Source organism: Centruroides sculpturatus, unplaced genomic scaffold (genome assembly GCF_000671375.1).
Source record: "Centruroides sculpturatus isolate CEXI.00-Female unplaced genomic scaffold, Cexi_2.0 scaffold274, whole genome shotgun sequence".
Taxonomy (NCBI): Eukaryota; Metazoa; Arthropoda; class Arachnida; order Scorpiones; family Buthidae; genus Centruroides; species Centruroides sculpturatus.
The window spans coordinates 418,001-419,931 of NW_019384458.1; the positions used below are offsets into that span (position 1 = coordinate 418,001).

General features: G+C 24.5%; 1 protein-coding gene across 2 annotated transcripts in view; it reads right to left on the reverse strand.

Moving 5' to 3' along the window:
- The window catches only part of LOC111620734 (WD repeat-containing protein 70-like), a 36,447-nt gene that overhangs the window by 11,587 nt on the left and 22,929 nt on the right, over nucleotides 1–1,931 (reverse strand). For both annotated transcript variants that reach the window (XM_023362727.1, XM_023362726.1), the window contains exons 8-10: nucleotides 1,302–1,378; nucleotides 387–561; nucleotides 97–196 (exon numbers count right to left, since the gene is read on the reverse strand). In XM_023362727.1, the coding sequence (XP_023218495.1) occupies nucleotides 97–196; nucleotides 387–561; nucleotides 1,302–1,378 (352 nt within the window). The remainder of the gene's footprint in view (nucleotides 1–96; nucleotides 197–386; nucleotides 562–1,301; nucleotides 1,379–1,931) is intronic.

The following is a 1,931-nucleotide window of genomic DNA, read 5'->3' on the forward strand; positions in this document are numbered from 1 at the left end:
GTGTAGCACCTATTATAGGAAAAAAAAAAAACAGGTTATAACAGAAAATATATAATTATAAATCATTAAATTTATTTCAAACTATTTCAAAATTACCTCCTCGAGTGGCAAAATTCAATCCATCGTATGAAAAACTTATACAAGAAGTGTCCGTTCCTTTTTCATGCGCAATTCTAATTAATATAGAAGTGTTCACCTGAAATCAAATCAGCATATTAGAATATAAACATTCATATTATTGTAAATTTTTTGTATCCAATATATACATAATGTAAATATAAAAAAAGACATTTTAAAATTAAAATATTTTATGATAAGCAGATGAAATACAACATAAATTATGCAATGACCTCATGTTTAGTAACTGATTTCATAAATTTACTTACATATGCTTTCCTATGATCCCACATTTGTATAGAACCATCTTGACATGCACAAGCTACTAAATTACCATCTCTACTGTAATTACAGCTTAAAGGGTTTGCTTTTAATCCTGTAATCTGTCTTGGTTTAATAACTTTCATTTTCTTCGCATCATGAAAATCCCATAGCCTTAATGTACTAATATAAATAATAAATTAATCATAAATAAAAGTAATCTCAGTAATCTGCTAAAATAATAAAATATAACTGAAAAAATAAAAACTATTTTGAAGCAAATTATAATTATCTATGACAAGTAATATAAATCTTATAATAGTTTTTTCAAGTAAATTATCATCATATTTTTAATTTAGCAACTTGATAAACTACAGACTATGTTAGTTTAGTATTTTATTGCTGAATTGCTTTTCTCTTATAATGAAACAAACTTTTAGTGATATATTCATAGAACTTTTTTGTAAATTAAAAAACTCTTAGCCTATTTAATTTTTATTAAATAGATATGATTCTTGCAGTGTAATCATTAAAAATATTTGGATAAATTATTATTGTTTACTGAAGACAATTATAAATTTGATTGAAAATGTTTGCCTATCTTTAAATAAATGTTTCTCAGTAATCATAAAGCAGTCAGTGATTAGTTAATTAATTACTTCTTTCTGCAGTTTCGATTATTATTGTTTACTTCATAACTGTGTATTGTTTACATCTGCAATTATCTTTGTGTGTGAACCCATTTGAATATGCACATACTTTTTTTTTTAAAATAGTTCTGGCTCTCTCTCTTTTATAATACTTTAGATATAATATTCACTTCATAATTTCTATTGATATAAATTATATTCAAAATGTGATGATAAATAATTGTAGTTGCATTGTTCTCATACATTTTACATCATTTAAAATAAATCACTTACCCATCATTAGAACAGGTCAAAAATTCTCTCTTGTCTTTCGGATGCCAACATCCATCATTCAACATTGTCACATGACCCTAGAAAAGTAATAACTTTTTAATTTTAAACATCAATTTTTCAATTTTAAATGTTAACATTAATATTTAAACATTAATTTGTGAAATATTGTTTAATGTTTTAAATATTAAATAATATTTCACAAATTACAAAGTTTTTTTATATGATTTCAAATTCAATGCCCAATATACAAACATTTATTTTGGTTCAATTTTACGAGCTCTAGGACAGCTTTTTTTTTCCGCTACACTTATTACACCATCAATTCAACGGAAGACAAACTTTAGAAAGACTTTTTATTTATTTGAGTATGCATTTCGGATAATTATATCCCTTTTCAACTCTTGTGTTACAACTGTATAGGGAAAATTAACATAATGTATACAAGTTAGCAAAATTTTAATGTTACAAAATTGTAAAAGAACAATAGGAAACTTACATGGATTGTGAGAAATGCAGGAGTTGTGACATTAGATAAAATACGGATGGTGATTATTGATTAACAGGTATAAGCTACTATAATGATTAAATTGGAAATGATTTACAAAAGGGAACGATTAACATAGATGTAAA